Source organism: Notamacropus eugenii, chromosome 1, assembly GCF_028372415.1.
Source record: "Notamacropus eugenii isolate mMacEug1 chromosome 1, mMacEug1.pri_v2, whole genome shotgun sequence".
Classification (NCBI taxonomy): domain Eukaryota; kingdom Metazoa; phylum Chordata; class Mammalia; order Diprotodontia; family Macropodidae; genus Notamacropus; species Notamacropus eugenii.
This window is the reverse complement of record NC_092872.1, coordinates 206,371,854-206,399,431: the sequence shown is the minus strand read 5'-3', so window position 1 is coordinate 206,399,431 and position 27,578 is coordinate 206,371,854. Positions and strand designations below refer to the sequence as shown.

The following is a 27,578-nucleotide window of genomic DNA, read 5'->3' as shown; positions in this document are numbered from 1 at the left end:
GGTAATTTCAGAGGAAGACCCTAGCATGGAGGGGAAGGAAAAACCTTTTTTGTAGAATGTGGATTTGGTTTGAGTGTTGAAGGAAGCTAGGAGATTGAGACTAGGAGGGAGAGAGAGCATTCCAGGCACTGGGGACAGCCAGGCAGAAGTGGGCCAGGAAAACTAGTATTGTTTATGAGGAACATCAAGTAAACATGGAGATTTTCAAATATTTTGAAGTAGTGAAAGTGAAAAGTGAATTTCTTTAAAAAATGATTCCACATTTTAGATTCTATACTAAACTGACCAGGTTTCCCTGGTTTCTGAACAAAGATGGATTTACTATCTCACTTATGGAAAACAAAGCATTAGATTGCTAATTAGAGCTGAGATGGAGAGATGTAGACATGGCTATAGGTACACTCAGAACTAGTTGAATGACTGGATACAGAGAATCTTCATTACCATAGAGAAAAGATCTCTAGCACAGTGTCTCAGATCTGTCCTTGGTTCTTTGCTTTTCAACATTTTGGTCAATTACTTTGGATGAAGGCAGATATGGCATGTTTTATCTTTCACTGTAGTATGTGTTGGGTAAAGGCTTGTTGAGTAAATGAATGAATCAATTAATCAGTCCATCAGTCAGTGATCCAAAGCTGGAAGGAATTACACTTTGGATGAAAGAGCTGGGGTTGAGAAAGATCTTGATAGGCTAGAACATGGACATTTTAACAAGAGGAAGTTTATGTGAGATAAATAGATGTTTCTACACTTTGGGCAGAAGAAATCATCTTCACAACTATAAGGGCAGAGGAGTGAGATGTGGATAGAGAGCAATTTTTCCGGGGGGAAAAAGAAGCTCTTGGGGCTCTGAGAGTCTGTAGTGTGATATAGCCACCAACAAAAGCTAACGTGGTCTTAGGCTGGTCAGTTATGTCTAGGTGGTGTTATTTAGCTTTGCCCTAACCATATCTGAAGTTCTGGATTTTTACCCAGTGGACATCAAATTTTAGGAAGGACGTTGGAGTCTATGGAGGAGGTCAGCCAAGACAATGAAGTTCCTCAAGACTGTACCATCCAGTGATTGGTGGAAGGAACCAGAGGCATTTAATCAGGAGAGCAGAGGGAGGAGACTTGTCCTGCTTGGCCCCAGAGGGCAGACCTGAAACAATAGTTAGGAGTTTCTGAGAAGGAGATTTAGGTTTAATATAAGAAAAAAGCTTCCCATAATTTGATCTCTCCAAAAATGAAAAGGCTGCCTCTTGGTGAAAGAATCAAGTGAGATCTGTATGATTTCTTAGAGATCCTACTGGAGAGGGAATTTTTGTATACATATGAATTGAAGTTCTTTTGATCTCATATTCTGTGATTTATTTTTAGAATGGTTTGGGAGAAAGTGGTAAGACCTATTCCTTTAGAATCTCTCTCTCTCTCTCTCTCTCTCTCTTTCTCTTTCTGTGTACACTTACATGCACTCTGCCTTGTTGTTTTAAATTTCTTTACTTTGGCTATTTATTTTCTAGTTTGCATTCAGGTCATTCACCAGTCTGTCTCATGGCCTATCTTTTGTTGACAGTGCTTGTCTGAGTATGGCCTTCAGTGTTATCTATTATCCCAGATTAATTTTTAAGCAGGTTAACCTATGATACCAGGAAAGGTTGATGAAGTTGCTGTCCATTCAGTTACATCATGGACAAGATGAATTTCTAAAAGTGCTAACTCTTTATCGCTTGAGTCCTTTACACACTGACCTTTGCACCATTTTATTCACCATTCTCCCTGGCATGGTTCCCTCACTTTCCATAAATATTCTCTGTAAAGATGAGTTTTATATATATATCTGTTACTCATTTGCATGTGTGAGTTCTGTATTGATTTCTCATGATCTCACTTGACTTTCACAAAACCCCTGGGAGGCAGCATTATTCTGATGAGAAATTTAAGGTTTGGTGAATTTATGACTCGTCATAAGTTGGTCATATATGGTTCAGCTAAGTATGGGGAAGAACAGTGGACTTGGAGTTTGTGGATGTGGGGACTCAAGTTTAGGTCTTACCCCTGCTGCCTACTAGCTATATAACTGTGGGTCATTTTCCTCACCTTAGGAACTTGCCTTTCCTTATATCTATCAAGTGGCTTGACTAGATGATCTCTTAAGTGCTCTCCAAGGTCTAATGCTTCATGTATCTGAGGTAATAGCAGGTTTTTGACTGGGTAAACCAAAACAACTTCCTTCAGGTGAGTATTTTCTGGATCTTCCTTGTCAAGAGACGGTCCTTCCTCTCCCCACAGGTAGGGAAGAACAGGTCAGATGTTTTGTGTTCGCCCTTTGCATGATTTTTCTGGAGGCCATATTGAGACTGTGTTTGCACAGAAATATTTTCACAGAATTATAGGCTTCATAAAACCTTTGCTCTTGCTTCATGGGTCCAGACTGGCATGCGCAGTTCACCATTGTGAGCCTATAGAAGTGATAGAACTTGATTTGTGTGTCACAGCTAGAAAGGAGGGAAAATGGATGTCCCAGGTCATCTGCCTCCAAGGACTACTATGCTCTTTCCACATATCTCCCTGTTTTTGTACACAGCTGTACTTATGTCTTGTTGGGGGAATTTTTGGTAGGGCTAAGAGGTCAGCAGTTTTTCCCCTTCAACTTTTTGTCTAAAATGAGTTTTTGGAAGCCTATATTTTGGAAAGTTAAACTATGATGAACTAAGGAGACAGGAAGACCTGGGCTCAAATCCTGCCCCAGATACTTAGTAGCTGTATGACACCAGAACCTCTTTGTAACTCAATTTCCTCATTGATAAATGAGGAGGTGTTGGACTCAAGAACTTCTGAGGTCTCTTCTAATAAATCTGTGAGCTTGTGTTTATGATAAGAGTAACATAATATAGATAGAATTGCCTTTTTGAATATTACATGATAGTCTAAAAATGTGAATTTAATCATATTTTATCTGACTTTGGAGGCTGCTGTCAATACTTTCTTGTCTTTCTTTCCCTCTTATTTCCTTTCTGAACCTCAGATAATCAGGGTTTCCTCCCATGCAAGAGAAAAACAGTTTTTTAGCTCAGCACAATTAAGTTTAATAGTAGGTTGTACCTTCATTATGTAGGTCTAATACCCAAACTCTGAACATCTCAACTTCCTTGTTGCATCAGATTTCCCATGAGACTGGAGAGAACCTTAGGTTTAGGATCAGGAGGCCTGAATTCAAATCATGCCTCTAGCCTTGACTAGTCTTACAACTATGAGCAAACTCCTCAGTGTCTCCAGCTCTCAACTCCTTCATTTGTAAAATGGGGATAATGACATAATACTACCTATGTGCCAGGGTTATTATGAGATAAGTGGTTGTGTGATACAGTGGAAAGATTCCTGGATATGGGATCAAAGGATCTGTGTTCAAATCCTGACTCTACTGCCTTGAACAGTCACTTTAAACCTCTCCAGGACTCAATTTCTTCATGTTTAAAAGGAGGAAGTTAGACTAGATAACTTCTAGCTCTAAATCCACATACCTCTAAATGATCCTATGCTCTATCCAAATGTGAGTAGGAGTGGTTAATAATAAAAATAGTAATTTTGCATTTGTTTCCAAGGCAGAGCTATAAATGTGGAGTTTTGTGTTGCTTCTTAATCACAATGTTCTGACTTCCTCCAGAAGAGCCCTCTTTTTACCACATGCTAACAAATAGTTTCTTAGAAAGAAGATGAGCCTGTGTCTCTCAGTGAGTGTGTGTGTATACATACATACATACATACATATATATCTATATATCTATTTGTGTTTGTATGTATGATGTGCTTGTCTATGGATGAGAATTGCAGACGAAGTCAGAGGTTCCCCCTTCCCACAGAACGCAAACCTTCCACATGCAGCAGCATTCCTAGTCCAGCATGTTCAGTCTTAGCTCAGGTCCCAGGGTAGACTCCTGCCGGCTGGCACTGCCCGCCTTAAGGGCTCATTGTGGAGAAAGTGTTGAGTAAACTGTAAAGTCCTACTGTCAAGTGTGCCACTGTGATTATTATTGCCTGCAACAATAGTGAACATGAGAGAAGAAAAGGGAGTTGACCCACGCTCCCCAAGGGACTATTGTGCGTCATTCAGCTGCATTGGAGAACTCAAGTTAAGAGAATCTTTTATTGAACTAAAAAAAAAAAATCTGCCTTCTTTCAACTTTTGCCTTTCTAGATCCTTTTTTCCTGCTTCTCAATGTCCTTGGAACTCCCTGTTAACAATGGTAGCTGGATTCTTTCAATCCTGGTTAACTCTGCAAATAGATCTAAAGGCCACACTTGAGCCTCTCTGGTCTCCTTTCATGCCCTAACCATCCGTTTCTCCTTGATTTCTTGTTCTCTTTCAGATCGCCGATCTGCAGCTCCACAAGCTGGATGAATTGGACTGTTTGATACAAGGGCTGCTCTATGTTGATTCCATCGGCTTCAATGGCAAACCCGAGTGTTACTATTTTGAAAAACCCACAGATCCTGAACAGTGTCAAAAAAAGCCTTACTGCCTTGATAATCCATACCCCATGTTGCTGGTTAACATGGGCTCAGGTGTTAGCATCCTAGCAGTATATTCCAAGGACAACTATAAAAGAGTTACAGGGACCAGGTAAATAGATCCTCCTTAAGGAGAACCCTCTTCTGCTGCAGTATAACAATCTTCCTTCCCTAGGTTTTTTAAGACCTTGGAGGGCCTCACACTGCTACTTATTACAGATATGATCTTGGGCAAGTCATTTCCTGTCCCTGGTCCTCAGCTTCCTCATCTGTAAAATGAGTGATTGGACTATCTGATCTCTTTAACATTTCTTCTGGCTCTAAATTCTGATTCTGTTTACAGTATGATGATATGGCAATCAGTAATATTCAGCCTGGGTTCCTAATGCATTGATTTTTACACAAGATTGTTCTGTTTAATCCAAGCAACATTAATTTCTTACTGACTGTGTTTAGTGTACTGTGTTAGAAATTAAGGGGTATGGAAAATTTAGATAAATTCAGTCTTCATTGAACTTATAGTCTACTACAGAAACAAAACATCCCATACAGATTACTTTAATACATAGGATTATAACAATAACTACATTAGCTAAAAGTCAAGTTACTGTGAGAACTCTGAGGCAGAGAGTCATTCATGACAATGCTGGGAACAGCTTCACAGAGAGGTGGCATTTGAGTTGCACTTTAAAGATTGGTGCAAGCTAGGTATGTGTGTTTTGACTGGGGGCTAGGGTAGGGTGGTTAAAGACACCATTCTAGGACTAGGGAGTATCAGCCTTTGTTCAAGGTATTAGGGCAAGAGAACTCGGGTTCTGTTCAATGAGTAGAAGAGTCTGTTTAGAATGTACTCTGAGACTCGCTGTAATGTATGATGTCAGTCTTCACATCGTAACTCCTTATCGTTACTACTTTAAGGAACTATGACAACCCAAATGAATTTTGCAGTTTAATGAAAACTTTAATCATATTGAATTATTTCAGAACTTGGTTTTCTGTTAAAGGTGCAGTGACTGAGAAAACAAATTTTTTTGGAGGGATCACTAATAGAGTTATTGGAGATGGTCCCCAAGTTAAAAGTGAATTGCAGATTCAAGTGAAGAAACTTGAAAATTATTTCCTGTCTTTAGCTCTATCCCCTTCTATCCCTGCCCGTCCTTCCTCCAACCACCTGTCTAAAAACTTAGCCAATCTCCAGACTCTTCAGGGATTATTGATTCCTTTAAAAGACAGCAAGAAAGATGCTTGTATTGCTACAATTTGTGCTATTTTGTACTGTATTCTATTTTAATGGTGTGTTTTTTATTTTCTGTGAGTAGACAAATAATATTATAGGAGGTTCTCATTTCCCTTGAAATGTTTTTTTTTAAAGATTTGCATTTGCTTAAATGGAATTTTTAAAAAATGTTGGGGACCAACAATTTTTCTGGGACCAACAATTTTATTATGGAAGTCAATTGAAAAACTGGATTCACTTAGATAAATTAATTTTATGAGCAAACTTGGCTGAAATGCTTCTAGCCTTAAGTGAGGGGCTTACCTTTTTGAGGAAATCTTTTTAAGAGAGAGAAAACTTTTTTTGAGGAAAATTTAGACTCCCAGAGAGAGGTAATACTGGCTTTTTTTGTTTGTTTATTTGTTTTTTACGAATCGATTCATTTCCACCAACATTTGTCTATGGTAGGTATGGGAGACGGAAAGAAAAAACAACCATGAAATCAGCTCCTTCTGTGGAAGAGCTTGCATTCTGCTAGGTGGAAATAATTTGTATGTTGATGAGTAAATATAAAAGAGATACCAAGTAAATGCAAAATGATTTGAGGATGGGAATGTGTCAAAGGAGAGAAGAGGAAGATGGTTTCACTGTGCAGATCTGGAGAGACTTGTGTGAAGACAGCACTTGAATTGGGGCTCTGAATGGAGCTAGGAATTCTAAGAGCTGAAATTATCATGGAAAATCAAGGCAAGAGATGGAAAATTCCTTCTCTTTTCCTTGTGAGCTTAAGTTTTGCAAGGGTCCCCCTTAAATAAAGACTTCCTTTAAAAAAAAATACCTAGCACCACAAAATTTTGCATGCGTCTGACTTTCTGAAGAACAGCTTATCTAAGTCCCAGAGGAGTCTACCACCAGAAAGTTGACTATCAGGGACTGAATATTTGTAGGTTGAGAGCACTTCACAAAAGACCATCAACTAAGACCTAGAGGGCTTGCCATCTGCCATGAGAATTTTCAGTGATATGTTTTTGCTCTGACTGTTACTGAGAAACTAATACATTTCTAATCACCTTGTAAATATGTGCCCAATTAATCAGATCTTGAGAGAAAGTGTTATTATTTATATATGTAATATCCTCCACTTACTGTATCGACAAGGAACCTTTCATTTCTAGTGTGTTCATACATTGTTTTTCTGTATCTCCCATTTCCCAGCTTTATGAATAATACATAAGTGACTTTTTCCCCATTCAATTTAGATTCCTCTGTTTGAAAGGTACAACTGTACAGCTGTACATATCTAATAATGAATGGCCTTCCTTCTAAGACAATTTACCAAGACCATGCTATCTTACAAATGCCATTATTATGTTTGTTGTCACTGTCTAGCTTTGGGTTTGCAAATAGATGTATATGATGGTATTTCTCCACTGCTGTGCCCACAGTTTAGATTGCTACCATTAGCTGAAGGGTGATGCCTGGTTCATGGCCATGGAGTCCAAATGGCCAGTCTTTGCATAGGCAGTGGGTAACTGAGAAACACAGATTATGTGATTCCTGCCCAATAGAATATTTTTAAAAAGGTAACTTTTTTTAAAATATAAACTGTTGCTACTTAAATACTAGCTAATATTTCAAGACAGATTTAAAGAAATGCAAATGGAATACTAGGTATGATATAGTTCCCTTGTCATCAGCTTTTTACTACTAAGGATCGTGACTTAATCCACCTCCGTTTTTTCCTCCCAATCCAATGTGGAAAACAAGGTCTTTGGTTAGTCTTCAAATTGTGCCACATGCATTGCTCCTGTTTTCAGCACTTTGAGGATTTCAGAGCAACTTGGTATAAGAAGCCCTCATCAGCCTCTACTATTTATATAGACCTTTGACAGTCTACTTCAAATTCCTCCCCACAAAGGATTGTTTTTACCCTCTTAAGCTCCTACCTCACCGCTTCCGCATTCTGTTTTCTTTCTTTCAAGCAAAAGGAATCGTGCCAGTGTGCAGACATCTGCACCATGGGATGACCTTGGCCCTGTGGGGCTTCTCTAGTTGTTAGCTTTATTCTTCACTTAACCTGGCTCCACTTCTCTCAGGTAATCCCCATGCAGCTGACTTCCTTAGTATCAGACTAATAGTTTCTTTTACATTTGTTACCAAAATGTTTTTTAAAGGAGCCATCATCTCTTTTCCAGGACAATTTAAATGTATTTAAACAGATGACAAGACAAATTTTAAACAGAGATATTCAAGAGGCTTCTCTCTCTGCGTATCAAGGACACATTTGTCTGAGGGGTCAGAGAATATGTCCAGCTCAGACAGGAAATCAAACCTCTGTGCCATTTTATGCTGTTGAGGGACTGCAGGATGTTCACCATTTTTTCTCAGATACAGTTGCCCAGTATCTCAGATGAGTTGCTTCCTTTCAGAAATCTCAGTTAAGAAATACACGTAGGTAAATAGGATTGTGTTCCTGAGAGGAATGAGATCAGAGGAACGAAGGAAGTTTTCCAGGAAGGATAAACCAAAGACAGTATTTTTGTTGGAGGGATGAAGACTTTCTCTATGGTTTCCATATTAAATGCATACAAAATTTACTTCTAGCTGCATATCAACTACACATATTTTTTATGTTTATTTTATGACCCCTAGTTATTTTCCCCCACACTAACCATCCACAGAGGAAAGTTACCTTCAGCCTTCTGTAACATGTTCAGCAACTGAGGCTGTCCATTTAGTCGACTTGCCCAAGGTCTCACAACTGTAACTCATGAAAACCTTCTTGCTGATAGTGCTTTCATCCCAAGGCCAATGGCATGACATTTTTCTAAAGTGTTTGTTTTTAATCCCAGCCAACTCTGCTCCCACTTCCTGGTCCAGTCTTAACCCTGAGCTGCTCCAAGCCCTAGTCCATTTGATGTGAACTATCCATTGTTTTTCTCCTCCTACCTCATTGCTGTGCTAATGTTCTGAATGTGCCTCTTTGGGTACCTCGTGGACACCTTTTAAAACAAGTCTTAAAAAAATAAACCTTATTGTTCCTTTAGTCTTGGAGGTGGAACATTCCTAGGCCTGTGCTGTTTGCTGACTGGTTGTGAGACCTTTGAAGAAGCTCTGGAAATGGCAGCTAAAGGAGACAGCACCAATGTTGATAAGCTGGTGAAGGATATTTATGGAGGAGACTATGAACGATTTGGCCTTCAAGGATCTGCTGTAGCATCAAGGTAGAGACGAAGTAGAGAGTGGTGTAGTGGAAAGAGTGCACTGGATTTGGAGTCAGAGGTCTTGGGTTTGAATCCCAGCTGCTACTGTATGACCTTGGGCAAGTCACCTAAGCTCTTTGGGCCTCAGTTTCCTCATCTGCAAAATGAGAGGGTTGGACTAGATGATCTCTAAGGCCCCTTCCAGCTCCAAAGCCTATGGTTCTCTTGTCCCAAGCAGGTACAGTAACAATTGAAAACATGGCTGCAGGTACCCCAAATGTTTTCTGATGTGCCATGCCCCTGCTGACATAGAGTAGTGTAGTAATATTGTAGAAGAGCTCGGACCTGATTTTGACATCATGGCAGGCACAGAAACTTTCATGCTGTTGAAGCATGTGTTCTAAATAGGGCAACTATGGAAGGTTTTGACAGTTACCACCATTTCCCCTTGTTAAGTATTTCCTTGGGGGCACCACCACCACCATCACCCCCTTCCTCATCAGTGGTCCGTCTCAAAAAGAAAAGAGAAAAGAAAAGAAAAAAAGAAGCTAACCATTGATATCAAAATATTTTCTGAGTACAAACCATGATAGCAAAATTAGGGCTCGTAAGTCACAGGCAAAGTTGTCCAGACAAAAGTTATGGAGGAGTTTTGCCGCAGTCATGTGGCTAAAATGTGGGCCTTGTTGTGGGATTATCTGAACCCCTTTGCTAATATTTCCAACATAGCTTTGGCAACATGATGAGTAAAGAAAAACGAGATGCCATCAGCAAAGAGGACTTAGCCAGAGCGACTTTGGTCACCATTACAAATAACATCGGTTCCATTGCTCGGATGTGTGCCCAGAACGAGGTAAGGTTACAAACCCTCCATCTGCCTACATGACGCATGCTCATTTCTTCTTGCATTTTGGCCTTTTCTGTTTACTAGTTGTTTTTTTTTATCTTTGTTAATGTTTCAGTAAAATCCCATCCTTCTCAGTCTGTACACATCTCATAAAATGTGGACTCCCAAAGGAGGCTAGGTGCTGTAATAGGAAAATGCCAGTACTATTTAAGGAGGAAAAAGGAAAAAAAAACATACTTTCAATCAGTCTACTAAAATAAAAATGTTTTATACATAGTACTTTTTGAGGAGGAAAAAGAAAATTATTTCCACTTAGAAAAAGCCTTGGACAGGAGGGTAGAGAGTCCTGTCTCTGCCCCTCCCTGACTTTCTGACTTGGGCTAAGTCACTTCACCTCAGTGGGCCTCAGCCATTTCATTTTTAAGTGTGGTTGGACTACATGATTGTGGGAGGCAGTGTAGTAGAGTAGAAAGACCATCATTGGCTTTGGAGTCAGAATTCCTGGGTTCAAATTCCACCTCTGACAACAGTGGCTTCTCCCTGGGTGACCTTGAGCAAATCACTTAGCCTGCCTAGACCTCAGGCTTCTGAGGTTCCTTCTAAATCCATGACCCTACGATCTAGGTCTCTCATCTTGTGATTTCTCAGGCCACTTCCAGTTTTAGCAGTGCTGATTGTAGGGTCTTTTTGCTAAAACTGGACAACGACAGTAGTGTCCGTCTTTAGAGTATTTATAGATTACCAAGCGCTGGATATACATAGCCTCATTTGATCCTCTAAAGACTCTTGCGATATGTAACTGGAAGTATCGTTCTTATCAATAAGAAATCCTAAGAAGTCTCAAAGAAGTTCATTGACTTAATCAAGGCTTCAAAGCCAAGAAGTGACAGAGCTAAGGTTCGAACCCAGTTGTCCTGAGTCTAAAGCCCATACTCTTTCCACTACACCACAACCCTCTTTGGCCCTGCATGGTCCCCAGTGTCAAGTCAGTTTATTTGGAAATGGCAACATTGTCAATTTCAAATCCAAGCTAAACCCCTTATGAGTCATCATCATTCATCACATGCCTAATGACGTGGGACTTGCAATTCTTTGCACATTTTCTTTTGTTTGTTTCGAGTTATTGGTAGAATGAGACTCTGAAGCAGTTCAACCCAGTTTCACTGCCAGAAACTCAATGGGAATCCTTGCTTCATCTTCATCCTTTCTTCTTTCTGCTTTCGGCTTCTCTACAGTGTTGCCTTGTGGCGTGGAGTTCAAGCAGCATTGTACAGGGCTATCAAAGCATAGAGAGCGACAGCGGAGGCCAGCGGGACCCCCACCCCACCCTCTCTCCACCCCCAGTTACAGGAAATTGTCCATTTGCTGTGATGCTTCATTTGAACTTTTGCAAAGATCACTTTTTGACAAAGAGTTGCTTTCTGAAATGCAAAGTGTCTGACAACTTGGTGAGGGAGAAGAGAGAATTTGGATAGGAATAGAGGAGGGAGAGTTGGAGTATATGATTTTCCAGACTCTGAGTTCCTATGATCTCTCATCCTTGAATAGGAGAGACAATAGAGGGAGTGAAGTTAGCTGCTCAACAAGCGTGTAATTGCTGTCGAAACTGATTGTAATTTGACTTATTATTAGAAATGCAAGAAGGGACAGGAGAAAAACCAGTCAACTTAGAAAACCTGGATTCTGGTCCTGGCTTTGTGCAACTTCAAGCAAGTCACTTAACTGCTTTGAACTTCAGTTTTCTCATCTGTAAAACAAAGGAGTTGGATCAGATGACCTCTTGAAAGCCTTTGCAGACCTGACACCATATTATGAAAGTCACATCACCCCAAAATCTGTCTGCAATACAGCTGAGGTCTAGTATGAGATTAACCCATGAAAGCATTAGTCCCGTCTCCAAATTCTAGGATTCCAGTGACTTTCCACTGTATTTTATTTTATATAGGAAAGTGTATTTGTAAGCCTTGACAAGCTGTATAAAGTATGAATTTGAAAATCAGGTTGAAATCTAGTCTTTAACCTTGGAGGTATTTTAACAGAAAATTAAATGAACACATTCCAGAGATGTGCCTTTTCAAAGTCCATCCTCTCCTGCCTTTGGAACACCCTGTGCTAGAAGGCTTTGGTGTTTTTTTCTTGTTTAGTTTTTAAACATTATCTTCCAAAGGATCCTCTTCACCCCTCACCCCCAACTGCCAAATATGTCCTCAGACTAATATGTATAGAGTGGACCATGTTCATGGTCTCCCAAAGGTCAATCAACAGATAATACCTGTTCCCTCTTCCCAGTGCATTTATTGCCTTCCCTTTCCCCTCATTTCTATCTTATTAAAGTGTTCCTTGCTGTTTATGACCTGCTTGGGTTAACATCCCAATGTGTTTTCTCTTTTGACTTGAGCATTTCCTTGCTATGGCTACACTGCAGTGGAATGTCCATGAGAGTTTTAACCATACTACACATGTCTTGCATGATCCTACAACCATGGGAAGAATTGTAAGACTTGGGGAATTGATTTAGTGCCTCAGAGCTGAGGGTATCCCAGTCTATTGGAGGGTTACAGGTTGTATTCCAAGGCCTTGTGTTTTTGCCAGCTTTTGGGAGTATTCTCTCTCTGCCCTACCCTCAAGTGTTTCAGAGTGGGGTTTTCCTATGAGCCCCATAGGATAAGTTCCCCAGACACTTTTCTAGAGAGGGATGGCTTGGTTTTTTGTTTTGTTTTTTTTTGCTTATCCTTTCAATCTTCAATTTTAGATTCTTATTAAGAGTCTGTCCCTTTAAAAGTCTGACTTCCATGGCTGTCAGACTGCCTCATTTACCGTCAGCTTTTAATGTCCTTTTGTCCTGTCCCAAGGCTGTTGAGATTGATACTTTTTCTCAGTGCAAGGAGAAGCTTCCTTCTCTGGCAACATTGTGTTGGGAAGGAGGGGAAGGGAAAAAACCTTCCTCTAAATTTAATTGGTCTTTTCCCAGGCCTCCTCTTCCTTTTTAATATTCACTACCACCTCCTTCTCTGTTGAAGGCAGTTTGCCTGTTCCCACATAATCTTTCTCTTTCAAAATCCCATGGGTGGTGGTGGTCACTGCCCTATTCTAAGAAGCAAGACTCTTTGAAACCCAGAGTCAGAATGGGATTGCCCATATAAATCAGATCCTCGGGGTTTTACATGGTTAGAAATTCAAGCCATTGGAAATGGAGGTTCCCACTAGGTTCTACATGCTCTTGATGTACTAGACAGGGAAAGTAATGCTGGTTTCCAAGGCTGGACTCCCCTTCTTGAACTGTTTCCATAGTAACAGAGCTATTGTTTGGAGGGCAAGCTCTGTCAGCAGGTCAGGTTGGTTGGTGATGACTGAGCTGGAGTCCAAGCAACCTGGGAGGTCTGGGGAGTAGGAAAAGCAGTTAGCTTGTTTCTGTTTCCAAGTGTGTGGGACTTGGAGTTAGTCTGCATGTATAGCATAGTAATACAAGTAGGGATAGCATAGTAATACAAAAAATGTGAACAGGGAAGCTGTAGAGCAGAATAATGGCTAGGGGCATGGACTTGAAGACAGGAAGCTTACTAGCTATGTGACCTTGGACAGTTCATTTAACCTCTGAGTTTCACTTTCCTCATCTGTAAAATGGGGATAAAAATACCTATAGTACTCATTATACAAAGTGGTTGTAAGAAATAAAGGATCATCATTCAAAGGCCATCTTAGTCCAACCCATTCATTTGACAAACAAGGAAATTAAGACCCAGGGAGGAAAAGGGACTTCACCAAGGTCCCATGGTCAGTAAGCATTAGAGGATTTGAATCTAGGTTGTTTGACTATAGAACACATGCCTTTCCTACTCTATCACATAGAGGTCATGCTTGTAAAACAACACCATCCAAGCTGTTAAGAGAAGTTTTAGTGCAATTTAAACCTATTAAAGGCCAAGCTGCATCAAATCTTTTGGGGTACTCTGCATAAATTATAGTTATTATTTCAACTGTAAGTTTATTCCCCAAGGATGACAGGTCTTTAATTGCTGGTCTCTGCATAGTATCATAGGTTGAGAGTTGAAAGAGACCTCAGAGGCCAATTAATCCAACCTTTATGTTAAAAAGAAGTGTCTGAAGTCCAGGATGTTTAACTGATTTGCCTGTCATGTAGGTAGTTACATGGTAGAACTGGGATTTGTACCCAAGACCTTCAATGCCACCTCTAGTACACCTTTCAACACACTGTGCTGCCTTCCCAGGATTTAAAGCATTGGATGCTAGAAGCATGAGTTTTTCCCTTTTGTTTCCAGTTATTTCTAAATAAAGCTGCTAAGTATAATAGCCTATTTCTTGGGTTACACAGATCCTGTCCTTGGAAGGAATGCCACTTAAGGCCTTTTGTAGCCTTGAACCATCTTAGTTGAACGGGTGTTTTGTTGTTCTTTTTTTCATTGTCTGTTGGTTTGAGAGCCATACTTAGACCCCTTCATTGCATTTCTAGAGGCTCAGGATGAAATGAAACTAGAACTTATTTTGGCAAGTGTTATTTTCAGGTTAAACCCTTAACTCCTTCCCTTCCCCCAACCTTCCAATTCAGAGTGCTGCCATGCAGGTAAGGTTTACCTCAAAAATCTAATTTGCTTTTCTCCTTATCATCCCCTTGGATATCTTCTAGACCAGAGGTATGGCCAACCTGCAGGACTTGGGTCCCCAGCAACATTTGGGTTGTGAAAATGGCGTCAATTATTATTCATTTCTGCCCATTTTTAATTATCCATGGACATTTCTAGAAACCCTCAGCTGGCTTGCTTCTACATCCCTTTGTGCTTTGGGCCTCCCTTCACCCACTATTGGGTACTATGTGCTCAGGGAATACGGAACAATTCAGATTCAGCAAACAAATAAACATTAATTACCCACTGTTGCGAGGCATTTTCACTAGGAATCCAAAGGCAGAAAAATGGCACAGTTTCTGCCCTTAAGGAGCCTATAGTCTGATAATGGAGATATAATAAGGTTACACATGAGTATATTACAAAGGCAAAATGTGATTGGGAGGCAAAGGTGGGGCAGGTAAATTGCTATCTGAAATTTGGTGAAGGAGACATTGCTTTCATCTGGGAGACTTGGGATAACCTTTATATAAGGGAGGGGCTTCTGAGAGGCTATGTAAGGAAGTAACTAGAATGCTGATCTCAGAGTTAGGAAGAGACCCACCTTTGACACTACCTGGGTGACTGTGGACAAGCCCATTCACTTCATTGAATCTCAGTTTCCTCCTCTGTAAAATGGGAACAAGAATACCTTCATGCCCCCTTTACAAGATTATTTTGAAGATCAGTTGGGTTGACGTGTATAAAGTGCTTTGTGAAGATGAAAAGGCTGTAGAAATGCCACCTGTTATTATTGATTACTGTTGATGTTGTCTCAGCAGGTTAGGGAGGAGACTATCTCCTAAGCACAGGGAACTGTTTGAGCAAAGGCTCATAAGCTAGAGTTGATGGCAGCCTTTTGATAACTCGGACAGGATCCAGTAATGTAGGGAGTTGTTGTCAGATCGTCAGTGGGGACCTAGATTTCATGCTGCCTCCGTCTTCAGACTGCCATGAAACTACTCTCTCAGAGCTGGGTCAGATATTGACCCCTTTCCTACCCATGTACCCTCCAGTATTCCTGTGCACTATTTTGGGTAACTCTTGGCATTTAGCCAGAGAATGCTGAGAAACTGACATTGAAAATAAAAATTGTAGAAGAAACGTGTTCTACTAATTGTTCCTATAGCTCTCTAGTGTAAAAAAAAAAAAAAATTCTTTTTTTTTTTTCCTGGCAGAACATTGACAGAGTGGTGTTTGTTGGGAATTTCCTTAGAATCAATATGGTCTCAATGAAGCTGCTAGCATATGCCATGGATTTTTGGTCCAAAGGACAGTTAAAAGCTCTGTTCTTGGAACATGAGGTAGGTATGACATGTATGGAATCATTTGCCTAAATAAATGCCCACGTTTGTATGGGGATGAAGGAATAACAATTGGATTTGTAATTTGATGGATATAAGGAATTTCCACATGAGGAAGCTCCCTCTCCCAGCACAGATCATCACCGTTTCTGCAACCTGTAGTCTGTCATCTTAAGGAGTTTTCTAGGGCAGTGGTGTCAAAGTCAAATAGAAATGGAAGCCACTGGACCATACCTAAGGATCCCCACTGGATGCACATATTGATTTAGAATACTACATGTTAAGGTTATCTCTGTTCTGTTGTATTTGTATTGATTTTGTTAAATATTTTCCAATTATATTTTAATCTGTTTTAGGCTCCAAAGGGGTAATTAACTTGGCCAGGATCACATAACTGGAACCTATGGGCTCCCAGGAGAGCTCTCTGCTAGCCCTCAGCTTCCTCTCACATGTGTGGGGCTTTGTAATTTAAAAAGTGATTTCATTCCAACAGCCTTATAGAATGTCACTGGTTTAAGTGTGGTCATGGGGAAACCAGGTGTCAGAGAAATTAAATGACTTACCTGTGGTTACATATACTTGGGAAGCATCCGAGTCAGGTTATCGACTTTCATCTTGCCATCTCCCTTTACTTGTCTATCTTTCTGTCTGTCTCTGCCACGTTGTACTCCCCTGTCCAAATAATGAGTACTTAAAAGATCTGTTTTTGTTTTCTTTGATAATCGATGGATTAGTCTCCTTAGTCTGACAATCTGGAAGGGAGAGGAAGATGCTAGGTTATATTTGCCATTCACCTTGAGAAATTGAAGACTTTTTTTTCCTCTTTGAAATTTATTTTGCATGAATGTTATAGTAACTCTTGTGAAGCTTTTTGCTCTATCTTTAAGGCAAACTCAATCATGTTTGAAGACAGCTAGGGGTCACAGTGGATAGAATGCTGGCCCTGGAGTCAAGAGGACCTGAATTCAAATGCAGCCTCAGATACTTACTAGCTGTGTGACCCTGGGCAAGTCACTTAACTCCATTTGCTTCAGTTCCTCATCTTAAAATGAGATGGAGAAGGAAATGGCAAACTACTCCAGTTTCTCTGCCAAGAAAACTCCAAATAGGGTCATGAAGAGTCAGACATGACTGAAAAAACAACTGAACAACCACAAATCATGTGTGGAATGATTTATTTGTATTTTTTTTTTAAAGAATAAAGAGACAGATAAATCACATTTGATTTTCTTAAAGTACATGACAACTTAGGATCTATTTCATTAGGATTTCTATGGTTTTCTTCTGGAGGGGCACTACCTCAGCTAGTACCAATCACAACTCATCCATGATACCCATTTGTGAAAAAGAAGGCTGGAAATAGGACTATTTTTTTTCCTACTTGGAAGTGGTCCATGGTTGTCATGTACTCAGAATTTGGTGAGGTAAAGGACCCCGTTCAGTTACCTCATTTTACAGATGAACAAACTGATGCACAGAGAGGGAAACTTCAACTTGGCATTTAAAGACCTTCACCATCTGACTTCAGCCTCCTTTCCAGGCTCATTTCATATTATTCCCCTTCTTATCCTCATTTTTCCAGAGAAACTGGCCTCCTTGCTGTTCTCTGAACCTGGTATTCCATCTTCTGCCTACATCTCTTTGCACAGGTCATCCTTTCATATCTTTGTATGTATCTTCCTTTGTTCCACCTCTTAGATGCCCTGGCTCCTTTCAAGGAAACTCATGTGCTGACTCTCATAGGAGCATTTTTACAGTTTTTATGGCTCTCTTTCTCTCAAATAATTGTGTCTCTGTGTAAGTCTGTGTGTCTGTTTACATGTTGAAGCCCGCCAAGTAGAATGTAAAGTCTTTGAGGACAGGTTTTGTTCATGTTTGTTTTTAAAGGATCATAGATTTAGAGTTGGAAGACACCTTAAAGGCTACCTAATTCAACCCCTTCATTTTACAGGGGAAGAAGCTGACGACTGGAAACATTAACTTGTTTAGGGTGACACTCAGGATTTGAACACAGGCCCTTCTGACTCTAAATGCAGGACATTTTCAACTTGACCATGCTGCTCATTGGGTTGGGTTGGAAGGTGCCTTGCCTGTGGTGACATTGCAAGTTAGTAACAAAGCTATGATTCCAAAAGAATATCAAGGGACTTTTCCCCTAGCTAAACATTTAGGGTGATGTATTACTCTGTAGAATAATAGGCTGTTCCCTTAGAATCCTTAGAATACCAGGCACAGTTTTCTTCTGCCCACTTGTACCCACTGGGCAGAAGAACTTTCATTCAAAAGAACTGAGGACCTTCCCCCCCTTGTTGTCCTCCCCCCCATAATCTTTTGTATTGTCAAGTTGACTTTCTCTAATTTTTCTTACACTTAAGTCTGCTCTCTGACTGAAGGGCAAGGTTATTCTTGGAACTCTGTCAGCAGTATTGGGTCCAAGATGGGAACCATACCATCATCATTTAGTCATAGATCGATCCTTAGAACTCCAAGGACTTTAGAGACTGTTTAATCCCTTTAGCCCATGCATGTAAAAGCCAAGACAGAGAAGGCTCGACGATTTGCCTGGAGAGCCAAGGTCGTAGCCTAGGCCCCCTGACCTCCCAATTCAGTGTTTCTTCACTATACTGTGCTGCCTTACTAACGATCCTTCAGTTGCTGATGAAGCACTTCCTCTATGCCAGGCTCTGTGCTGAGTCCTAGAAGTACAAAGAAAGGTAAAATCAGTCCCTGCCATCAAAGGAACTTATATCCTTAATTATAACATTTTTCTGGAATCTTAAACTTTGCTGAACCTGTGCCTTTGCTCTCACTGCTTCCTCTCATCCTCAGGCATCATGGTCCTTTACAGTGCTCCTGTGGCTGATGTGGCATCATTCTCATCATGCCTGCCCTGGCCTCTTTGTTGCTGGGGGAGGAGGACATTAGGCCATTTCTGGGTGGAGAGAGGGCAGCAGGTCTCTTCTCATCAGTGGATTTCCATGTCCTTTGATGTTTCTTATCTGAGGATCTGGGCTCAGGAAAAGCTACTTCACTTCTGTCTCAAATGAGCCTCCCTTCCAACTATAAATTCTGTGACTGTGACTGTAATCAACCAGTAGAAGAGACCCTTGGAACTTGTCGCACTGAATCAGTCTCAGGGTTGGAAGAAATTTCAGAGGTCACCTAGTCACACTGACTTCTAAATAAGTTTCTCCTATATAGAAGTACCCCAAATGGTCATCCAACTTGAAGATATTTAGGTTGGGAGACCTGCTCTCTTCCAGGGCAGCAGCCCATTCCAGTTTTAGATCTCTCTGGACTTTTACAGTGTTTTTCTTTACATCAAACTTAAAATAGCTCCCTGCACCTTCCATCTATTACTACTTGTCTTGCCCTCTGGGACCCTTCAGAACAAGTGTGATTACTCTTCCGCATGAGAGACTTTCAAATATTTGAAGTCCAATGTCATGTACTCTTTGGGGTCTCTTCTCTCCAAGATAAACATCCCACCCACTTCTCGTGTGTTATCAACTCAAGGCCCTTCACCTTCCTCACTGACCTTCTCTGGACACACTCCAGCTTATCTATATCCTTTCTAACGAGTCAACGGAACTGAACATATTATTCTGAATATGATCTGAGCAGGAGCAAGCTACTCTCATTTCCTTAGTGTCCGTGGCTGCCGTGGCTGCCTCTCTTGACACAGCCTAAAGTTGGGTTTGTTATTTACTAACTGAGCTCGTGGACCACTGAAATTCCTAGGTCTTCTTAAGATTAATTGCTGTCAAAGCACACACCTCCTACCCTGTGTGCACGAAGCTAATTTAAAAAATTCATAGAATCGCAGATCTAAAGCTAGAAGGAATGTCAGAGGCCATGGAGTACAACTCCCTAATGTTACAGATGAGGAAACTGAGGCTCAGAGAGATAAGTGACTTGCTCAAGATCACATGTCAAATATCTGAGGCAGGATTTGCATTGAGGTCTTCCCAGCTCCAAGCCCAACATTGTCCACAGTGTCATCTAGGTGCCAATGAAGTAAAATACTTTAAATTTCAAGTGTAAAGTTTTTTAAATTTTATATTAAATTTAATTGCTATAAAACAGTTTAGCATCCTAGCCTATTAAGATCTTTAGGAATCCTGATTTTGCCATCTAATATGTTGGCTATCGCTAGCAGCTTTGTGGCATCTGCAAATCTGAAAAATAACACCATCTGTGTCATTGAAAAGGAGAAGGGAACAAGCATTTCTTAAAAACTGAAATATTTTACCCATTGATCCTTAAATTTATTTGGGGCAAAATGTAATACTCTTTTGCCTGGGTCCAAGCATTTATTAAACACTTACTCTGTGCCAGGCACTGTGCAAAGAGCTTTACAAATATGATCTCATTTGATCCTCACATCAACCCTGGGATGTAGGTGCTTTGTTATCCCTATTTTACAATTGAGGAAACTGAGGCAAACAGAGGATAAGTGATTTGCCCAGGGTCACATGACTAATAAATGTCTGAGGCTGGATTCGTACTTGGGTCTTTCTGAGTCCACAATACCACCAGCTGCCTGAACCAGGCCATGCTGGGTCCTTGATCACTGCTTCTGAGCTGAAGGGAGATGGACTATAAGGTAAGGAGGAGACAGATTGTCTGAATAACAAAGAGCAAAAGATAGAAGGGCCTCTGGAAGTGTTGGAAAGGTTATTGATTGGGAGAAGGAAACTTGACTTTAAAAATAACAGAAGAAGAGAGGTTTTGGGGGAAAATTAAGAGGGATCTAAGAAGGCTGTGGGGAAATACTGGCCTGCCAGAGAAGATTAGATGAAAGAATTCCATACAGAGGAGAAAAGGGTTACAGGACACTTGGAATTAAGAAACAGCTCTGAGACTCTCGTGGAAGAGAAGAGAGCTGCACACTCTGAAGAGTCCCTTACTCAAAAACCCACAGTGTCTCCCACTTGTCTTTGGGGTAAAATTCAGATCTGGCTTTCAAAGCCCCCTATAGTCTGGCTCCACGGACTTTCTCAGATTTCTTCCTATGACTCTGCTTCACACATTCTACATTTTGACCAAATAGGATATTTCTGCATTTCCAATTCTTCTTCCCTGACATATCCCTCCTCCCCAACCTGAACAACTTGGAATTCCAACTTTTATCTTCCTTCTAGGCTTAGCCTAAGTATTGCCTTCTTCTTGTAGCCTTGCTGAATCTCTCCCAGTTGACTTGCTAAATTACCTTGTATTTACTTGTAAACTCTTTGAGGGCAATGACTATTCCATATCTTTTTGTTCCTGTTTGCCTGTTTATTATGTGCTTATAATATGCAGTATCTTGTATATGTGCTGTCTCCCTGAAGGCAGAGATCATCTCATTTTTGTCTGTCTCCTCCAGTGGCTACCTCAGTTCCCAGAACGTATTGGATGCTTAATAAGCACTTGATTTATTAGTTGCATGTAGTAAGCGCTTAATGACATTCAAATGGAATTAGAATTTAACTATCACCACCCCAAATATCAGGGATTTATCATTCAAAGAATTTTTCAGATCATTGGCTATTTTAGCATTTTTCTCAATAGTTTTTTATCACATATTTTCTCATTTTGAAGGGCTACTTTGGCGCTGTTGGGGCCCTACTGGAATTGTTTAAGATGACTGACGATCAGTAAGGATGTCACCTGGACATAAGATGGCAAAGATGCCCCTGCTGAGGATGCTGCTGGAGAAAGGAAAGCCAGGATCAGAATGGGAACGAAGCCATTTGGCAGTCGTACCTGGTGGATTTGTAAATAGTCTGAAATCCTTCTAGCTGATCTTTTACTCTTGGGGTTTTGAGCATAGAATTCAAAATTCACATGGGGAATACAAGAGGTTTTTTTTTTCTTCCTGTATACTGTATTTTTTTTTTAAAGGACAAAATGTGCAACGTGGCCAAATGTCCCAGTTTATGCATTCATTTTAAAGAGCTGAAAAATGTTTCAGAAGGACCTGAAATGTAATAGCTGTGTTTTTCTTCTGGGGTTTACTGATCAGTGTGGTAATTTTAACTTCATTTAGTAATCACTCTAGGAGATTTTTATCTTGACTTATATTTTTCATGACGTTTCATGATTTGCTGTTGGTTTCAAATGAAACTACAAAGCTAGCATGTTTTACTGTGAACGCTTTTTTCCCTTTTGAGTTTGTTGTTTTTGTTTTTTGGTTTTGTCTCATATTTCTGTCTGTGAGTGAATGTCCCATGGAAGGAGAGCTGTCTCCCAAGCTCAATTTTTGTCCTCTTCCTCCATGATGAGAGATTTTTTTTTCTGTAATCAAACATTCACGTTACCCAAGGAGCTGACCACTCTACTGGCTTAGCAGTGAGAGCTAAGGCTTTATACCTATGCAGCGAAGATTCCAAACGTCGCAGATTCACAGGCCTAGAAGGAACCTTGGACCATGGAATGTCAGAGCTGGAAAGGTCCTAAGTCTAGCCTCCCTCGTTTTATAGGGAAGGAAACAGATCCAAAGAGGAAAGTGAATTGTCTAGTTTTGCATAACTAGTGACAGAAATGGGAATATAATACAGTGGCATATACAACAATCATTAAATGCCTCCTAGGTGTACAGTACTTTTCAAAGCTCTGGGAAGGATAAACTTTTGATAAGATGAGGTTGGTCTAAAATGTGAACAAGTGAGTCATCCCATTCCCAGACCAGGACTTATTCTGTTCCACATTATATGAACAGACTGTGGTAATAAGAAATAGAGAAATATTTTTGCCTTGCTCCCTATAAACCTGCAATATTTAGTGGGAATACACAAAAAGTCTTGGATTCTGTCCAGAGTGGGGATTCTCATTGTTGATTCAGATAACAGCCAATCCATGACTTAGTCAAGTAAGTCCTAGGGAGTTGTCTTAGACACACAGAAGTCACAGCTGGTAAGTGTCCAAGTTAGGATTTGAACCCAAGCTCAACACTCTAGCCACTAGGTCCTTCTGCCTCTTGGTTTATTTTATATCAGCAGTTCAATATTAAATGAAACCTGAAACCTTTTATGAAGATAAGTTTCTAACCCCTACAAAGTAAATAATATTAAATCTTTATATAATATGTTTGATATCTGAAGGAAGTTCAGTAGAATTTTGACCTCATCAAAATTCTGATGCAAATTGGCGTATCAGAAAAAGAAACAAATTATGTCATGGGATTCTGTGTGAAAGTCAGTCAACAAACTATATATTTTCTTTGTATATGTGCCCCAGAGTGTTGTAATGATATATTATGAGTAGAAATTTAAAAATGTTTTTACTTTTAATATTTGAGAAAGATGATATTTCTAAAAAACAAAAAACGTACTGATTTTTTTTTTTTGTCAAAAATAATTTTTATTTCAAATAAATGTCCTGATGATTACTGAGTTTGGTTGTATTCCCTCCCCTTTTGCCCTTGTCTTGATGACCCTGGACAAAATACTAGAAAGAACTGATCTTTTTGCTTTGGTTTGTTAAAGAGGGGAGCTAGGAAGGACAGTCTGGATCAAAAGCGAGGTTGGTTGGGCTTCCCTCTTTGTCTTTTGAATGCAGCCATTAATTTTTACATCTTCAGTTTGTGAAGAAATGGATATTAATTGAAGTGTTGACTTGTCTGGTTGAAATAAAGCCCATTCCTGTTGTGATGTGTTTTGTGTATATGTGGCTTTCATTTCTGAACTTCCTTGTCTTGATTAGTTATTATTTGAATAGTTTGAATTTGAAAAAAAAACATTATCATGTTTTTCCCACCAAGCATGATGTAATCTGCATCTCTTGTATTAGTCTCTTGGACACACATGAAATATGCTCTTCTCAATAGAAATGTATCATTTTATGGAATTTTTTCTTTTTCAACTTCACCAGCTTTTGATAACTTCTGAAATGGAGAGCTTTTTGTTTTTTAAAAAACATTGCAAATGCTCACAGAATAATTCTGTCAATATTTCCCATTCTGAAAGCGTGACATCACCATGTCTGTTTTTATGAATGCCTCAGTTGTATTGAACCACAATACAATTGCTGTTGTTGCAGACCTGTGATTTCACTACAAACTGACTTAAAAATACAGGCAGCTTGGTCAGTTTTATATGCAAGGGTGCAAATCCACACCAGCTGATTGAACTGCCTTACCAGTGGTGATTCCTATACTCATTGAACCAAATTGGATAAGGGTGGAAGGTGCATCGTTCTCAATTCCATATATGAAGAAATAACAGAGCTTTCATGGGATAACAGCATTAGTGTTGCATCTAGTTCAATGCCCTCAATTTTACAAATGAACAAAGTGATATTCATGGTCAAGATGGTCATGAGAGCTGGGATTTGAATACAGTTCTTCTCACTCTAAATCCAGTGTTCTTCTCACTACACCTTGCTGCCTTGCAATCAGTCAGAAAGCTCAAAGTGAGGTCCGATGACCATGTCAGTTGTGCCATTTTTTGTTATAAGCCATAGCATGGCACATCTAGAGCTAGAAGGGACCTCTGAGGTCATCTAGTCTAACCCCCTTATTTTTTCTATTTCCAGGTGAGGGAACTGAGGCCCAGAGAAGTTAAATGACTTGTCCAAAGTCACATAAGTAGTGTCAGTTAGGATTTGAACCCAAGAACTCTGAATTCAGAGCCAGTGCTTTTTCCATTGTAAAAGGTCTATTCATGGAAAATCATCCAGTCAATTTGACATCCCATAAAAAAAATGTACTTGCTTATCCAGACTATGTATCTGAAATTATTTGATAACTCTAATCCAGTCCTTTAAGTTAGGTTTGACTAATGAGAGATATTATTAAATAACAAAGATATGGCCAATGAGATTTTGACTGTTATGTGATCAGCCTTTTATATTGAGATGAAAAACAGCATGTCAGTCTTAAAATGTCACCTGACCTGAGGCAGAAGCCATGTCCACATCATATAAATAGTGAATTTCGCCTCTGTCTTAGAGTTATGCAAAGCGTTTACTTTCCTATGACTCCTAGATTCCTATGTGATCACAAGTTTGAATGGTCAGATTTTACCAGTTCTTGGCCGTGGAAAGCGAACCCAGAATTGATCTTCCTTTTCAGTGCTGAAGATGGTTTAGTGCCTTGTTGAAGAATGAAATGACAGAGCGTGTGATTGAATTTCTTGGATAAAAAATATCCCATCATCATAGATCACACTTCTTTTGTGTCAAACCTTGTGGGGTATCTGTCTAATCCCAGTTCAGGGCTTTTTAGTTTTTCACTTGTTTTGGTTGTGTCTGACTCTTCTTGACCCCATTTTGCGGTTTTCTTGCCAAAAATACTAGAGTGGTTTACCATCTCTTCTTCTGGCTCATTTTGCTGTTTCATTCTCTAGCTCATTTTACAGATGAGGAAACTGAGACAAACAGGGTTAAGTGACTTGCCCAGAGTCACACAGCAAGTTTAAGTATCTGAGGCCAGATTTGAACTCAGGAAGATGAGTCTTTCTGAGTCTAGATCTAGTACTGTATCCACTGCATCATTACTTTTCCCATTAAAAATTATGTTCCCTTCTGCCTATCCCTTAGTAGTCCATAGTGAACCCAGCCAAGTGTTGTATTCATATGCATGAAGTATGAAAAGACCTGAAGGAAGGCTTCCCATATGTTAAATCCTCTATAGAGGATATATGGGAAAATATGGACTCTAATAGTATTGGTTGGGAAGTCATGGATGGGTTGAGGGGAATACCCTACTCACATTGATGAGATCATGGATCTATTGAAGTAGATTATTATTGTCTGCTGCATTCCTTAAAACTTGCAAGTTGATAGTTAAGTCAATAAGGTAAACTTATTTGTGTTAATATTCTCCCTCCCTCCTTCCCTCCCTCCCTCCCTCCTTCTCTCTCTCTCTCCCTCTCTCCCTCTCTCTCTCTGTCTCTGTCTCTGTCTCTGTCTCTGTCTCTCTCTCTCTCTCTCTCTCTCTCTCTCTCACACACACACACACACACACACACACACACACACACACACACAAAATCTTTGGTCCTTCAACCCTGCAAGATAGGTACTAGCCCCATTTTACAGATGTGAGAAACTGAAGCTGAAAGAGTTTAGTTGACTTGCCTGCATATGTCAGGTATTATAGATGAATAATGAGCAAGGAGTAGATCCCAGAACTTAACAGGAGGAAGACTGCCCAATGAATTGCATTTTGCAAATTACAGAATGCTTTTAATGATCCCAAACTGTTCTCCAGCACATACACAGAAAGCCTGTGTGTGTGTGCGTGCGTGTGTGGATGCACGCACACAAATATTCTCTCCATCACGCTGTATCTTGGAACATCCCATTTTTCAGAGAATCAAAGTTGTGAGTAACCCAGTGGTAGATGGCAGTGGTCCATCTTTAAGCTGCAGAATGTTTTCAAAGCTGACCTATACATAAGAAGTGGTGCAGGGGGTATAATGGAGAAAATGGATAAATGAAAAAGAAGGTGAGTCAGTGATGTAGTAAGACTAAGGGATTATAGATGAAGAACTTGAGTGAATTCTGAACTGCCAAGTCCTCTCTGTAATAGGCCAGGCAGCTCCTGGGGGATCTGTGGGAGAATATGGGCAATGATTGAGAAGTCAGATGCCTTATTGTCAACACACCAATGGAAGGAATAATCAATTGATGGAATTACAAATCTTTTGAAGCATTGCAGAATACCTCTTTTTCAGGTGGGGAAACTGAGATGGAGAACAGTTACCTTTTCCAAGATCACACAGTTAAGCTGCAAGACTGGAACTCAAGTTTCAGATATTCACATAAAGAAATTCTGCTTTATTCCTCTTAAGTGTTTACCAAAAGTTGAACCAATCTAACAGTGTCACCTAGTAGATCCTTCTAGATAGAGATAGAGTTCTTAACTTGAGATCCATGGAGAGGAATCTGCGAATAGATTTTGAAGAAATCTGTGAACCTGGATGGGAAAAAAATAAATAGAGCATTTTCTTCAAGTATGTAAAAACCTTCTTCTGAGTAAGGATCCATAGAAGCAGTTAAACAGATTGATTGCATGACACACCAAAAGGTTAAGAACCCCTGCCCCCAACAATTTGCTTTAAGGAAGAGAAAAGAATGTGTTGTATCCATTGCTATGTAAGTTATTGCTTCTACAGTACTTGAAAAATTCTCTAGTTTAGTTTTTTCTTTACAATTTTGCTTAACTGATCAGGGTGCTTAGAATTCAGCTTTTACTCCAACAGATGGGGAGAATTTTTTGAAAAATTGTCCAGTCTGTAGATGCCCATGAAAAATTGGGCTTCTTGTGTCTTAAGGAATTTACAGACATAATTCTCACTCCCCCCTTCCCCCAGCTCCCCTTTATGTGTTGTCTTTCCCCCATTAAAGAATGTAAACTGCTTAAGAGGAGGGATTATTTTGCTGGCCCAAACTCTGTCTCTCAGAGAGATCTTTGTCTCTTTGTGTTTCTCTGTCTCTGTCTCTCACCCTTCTAATCTCTCCCTAGTCATCTTTCTCTAATTTCTGTCAATCTCTAAGATCTTTTAGGTCAGAGATTTGTCTTTTGCCTCTTTTAGTATCCCCAGGTTTTAGCATGGTACCTGACACATAATAGAAGCTTAATAAATGTTTATTGAGCTGGACAGCTAAGTGGTTCAGTGGATAGAGTGCCAGGCCTGGAATCAGAAAGACCTGAGTTCCAATCTGGTTTCAGACACTTTCTAGTTATGTGGTCCTAGACAGATCACTTAACCCCGTGCCTTAGTTTCCTCATCTGTAAAGTGAGCTGGAGAAGGAAATGACAAACCATTCCAGTATCTTTGTCAAGAAAATCCCAAATGGGATCACAGTCAGACACAATTCAATAACAACAAATGTTTATTGAATTGAATTATTTAATCTATAACCCATTTAGTACACAGAGCTTTGGTATACAGAATTTTGGAGCTG

General features: G+C 40.0%; 1 protein-coding gene across 3 annotated transcripts in view; it reads left to right on the top strand.

Moving 5' to 3' along the window:
* The window catches only part of PANK1 (pantothenate kinase 1), an 82,986-nt gene extending 59,669 nt beyond the window's left edge, over positions 1-23,317 (top strand). For all 3 annotated transcript variants that reach the window (XM_072624982.1, XM_072624996.1, XM_072624987.1), the window contains exons 3-7: positions 4,350-4,603; positions 8,755-8,931; positions 9,640-9,763; positions 15,558-15,683; positions 21,267-23,317. In XM_072624982.1, the coding sequence (XP_072481083.1) occupies positions 4,350-4,603; positions 8,755-8,931; positions 9,640-9,763; positions 15,558-15,683; positions 21,267-21,326 (741 nt within the window). In that variant the 3' untranslated portion in view covers positions 21,327-23,317. The remainder of the gene's footprint in view (positions 1-4,349; positions 4,604-8,754; positions 8,932-9,639; positions 9,764-15,557; positions 15,684-21,266) is intronic.
* The last annotated feature ends 4,261 nt before the right edge of the window (positions 23,318-27,578 follow it).